Source organism: Benincasa hispida, chromosome 12, assembly GCF_009727055.1.
Source record: "Benincasa hispida cultivar B227 chromosome 12, ASM972705v1, whole genome shotgun sequence".
Taxonomy (NCBI): Eukaryota; Viridiplantae; Streptophyta; class Magnoliopsida; order Cucurbitales; family Cucurbitaceae; genus Benincasa; species Benincasa hispida.
This window is the reverse complement of record NC_052360.1, coordinates 61,694,021-61,696,092: the sequence shown is the minus strand read 5'-3', so window position 1 is coordinate 61,696,092 and position 2,072 is coordinate 61,694,021. Positions and strand designations below refer to the sequence as shown.

Sequence of the window (2,072 nt, the reverse complement as noted above, 5' to 3'; positions counted from 1 at the left end):
TAGATAGTCACCATGTATTGAATTCATTCACTCTTAATCCTTTATCAAACTCAATCCTTTATTTACCACTAGGCCAACCCATGATGATTTGTAGTTTTTGTACATCGTTCCATAGTGTTATTTTATAACAAATCAGACTGGACTTTTTATCAAATGCAACAAGAACTTCCAGAATCCAGAGCAGTTTGGCTCTTCTCCAAGTTCACATCATAATAGTTTCGAATTCGAACAAACTTCTCTGAATTCTCAGGGCAGAATATATCTTCGCAAAGTGGAAACAATATTAAAATACTCGCTAATTAATCAAATAATAAAGTGGAAACTCACTCATTAGCAGTTAAGTGCAGTGCATAAAGGATTACAAAAAGATCGAAGTCATTAGATCACCCACAAGTTTATGAAAATGTCAAGTCGCATTAAATCATAATGCGGTAATCGTTGGGTCATACACTGTTAACTTTTGACTACAAACTTTCAAGGTTTAGCAGATTTCTTAGGTAGGAAGATGAAACAGGCAACGTCCAATTCAAAGGTAAGAAGTTACAACAAAATCAATTAAGATCTAACCTCTGATGCTTAAACAATGGATATCTTCGCAAGTTTAAGTTGGCAATGGCCCGATGAAAGAGCTCTTGACTCCCGAACCGAGAAAGAAAGCTATGGCCAAGACGATGATCCACAGGAATACACACAGAGAGAGAACATGATTTTTGACAGAAATAAGTTGAGCAATCTGATCTCGCTCTTGAGGTATAGCAAGGAAGTCGTCCACAATGATACTCATGGATGCATCAATAAGCTTCTTAGACTGATGATCAACATCCGTCGATTGCAGGACTTGAGTTAGAGCACGCCTTAGAGAATTCACAGCAATCTGTACCTCTACTGAACCCGCGCTTGCTTCATCCATATCATTAGATCCAGAAAAATTAACTGGAACCTTGTCAAGCTGTTCATTGTCAAAACTGACAACTGAAGATGGAGAGAGATCGGCGAAAAGCGAGGTCTCACAAGAAGCAGAAAATGCCGGATTAACACCTTGCAAGAAATTCTGAAATTGAGAAAACTAACAAATTTTCAAATCTATCAAATTCCAGTGTCGTAAATCTCTCGTATACTTCATTTCATCGTTTAACCATACGTTAAATACATCAAGTGAATCTCAAAACGAATATGACTTGAGCAAATAACAGATTACAAATCTACAACTCCACAAACTGAGATCAACTAATATACGGAAGAGAAACGAGCAGGAAAACACAGAGGAAAGAGGTTAAACCAAAAATTACAAATGAATCGGAACTTACACTATCGATATCTGGAATTTGATTGATGTCTGTGACAACGGAAATCGGAGAGAAGTCTTCCTTAGAAATTGGCTGGATTTTGTCGTCGGAAAGTGATGAAAATGTAGCAGTCAAGCATTTGGCGATCTTAAAGGAAGTAGAACGAACAAGAAATCAAACAAAAGAATGAAGGAGATTGAGAACAACAAATCAAAAACAGAGAAATCGTACCTTCTGAGGCTTCCTTGATCTACGATTTGCGGTTTGATCTCTCTGTGGAGTTTGGTAGTCTTTCATCTTTTTCTCCATCTTGATATCGCGGGAAAACTTTGGGAAGTTCTGAAATTAAGCTTTGGCGCCAATGGAAGTGGTGGAACATATGAAACAGAGAAAATAACGGTTTGTTTTTATGGGGCTAAAATTTGAAAATTATAGGGTTTGATTTTTCTTTTTGTTTATTGTTTTTTTTCCCCCTAAAATCAAGCTTATAAATACTAATATTTTTAAGTTTAATCATTTTCAAGTTTTTGGGTTTGGTTATTCACTTCCTACTAATATTTAGAAAACTAAGGTAAATTTTGAAAATTAACAATTTTTTATTTTTAGAATTTGATTACGAATTTAAGTATTTCTTTACTAAAAATGAAAATCATAATGAAAAATTTAGGAGAAAACTAACATAAATTTTAAAAATATAAAATTAAAAACGAAATTGAGCTCTTATTTTTGAATATAACCAAGTGGATAAGACATCAATTACTACTCTAAAATTTGAATTGTTTTAAA

At 34.3% G+C, this 2,072-nt stretch overlaps 1 protein-coding gene across 1 annotated transcript; it reads right to left on the bottom strand.

Moving 5' to 3' along the window:
• Positions 1 to 448: 448 nt before the first annotated feature.
• On the bottom strand, positions 449 to 1,839 carry LOC120068561. Its single transcript, XM_039020377.1, has 3 exons — positions 1,518 to 1,839; positions 1,308 to 1,433; positions 449 to 1,051 (listed from the first exon to the last, which is right to left on the bottom strand). Exons 1-3 carry the CDS (start codon positions 1,593 to 1,595, stop codon positions 602 to 604), a joined length of 654 nt encoding a protein of 217 aa, XP_038876305.1. The 5' UTR covers positions 1,596 to 1,839; the 3' UTR covers positions 449 to 601.
• Between the last annotated feature and the right edge of the window lie 233 nt (positions 1,840 to 2,072).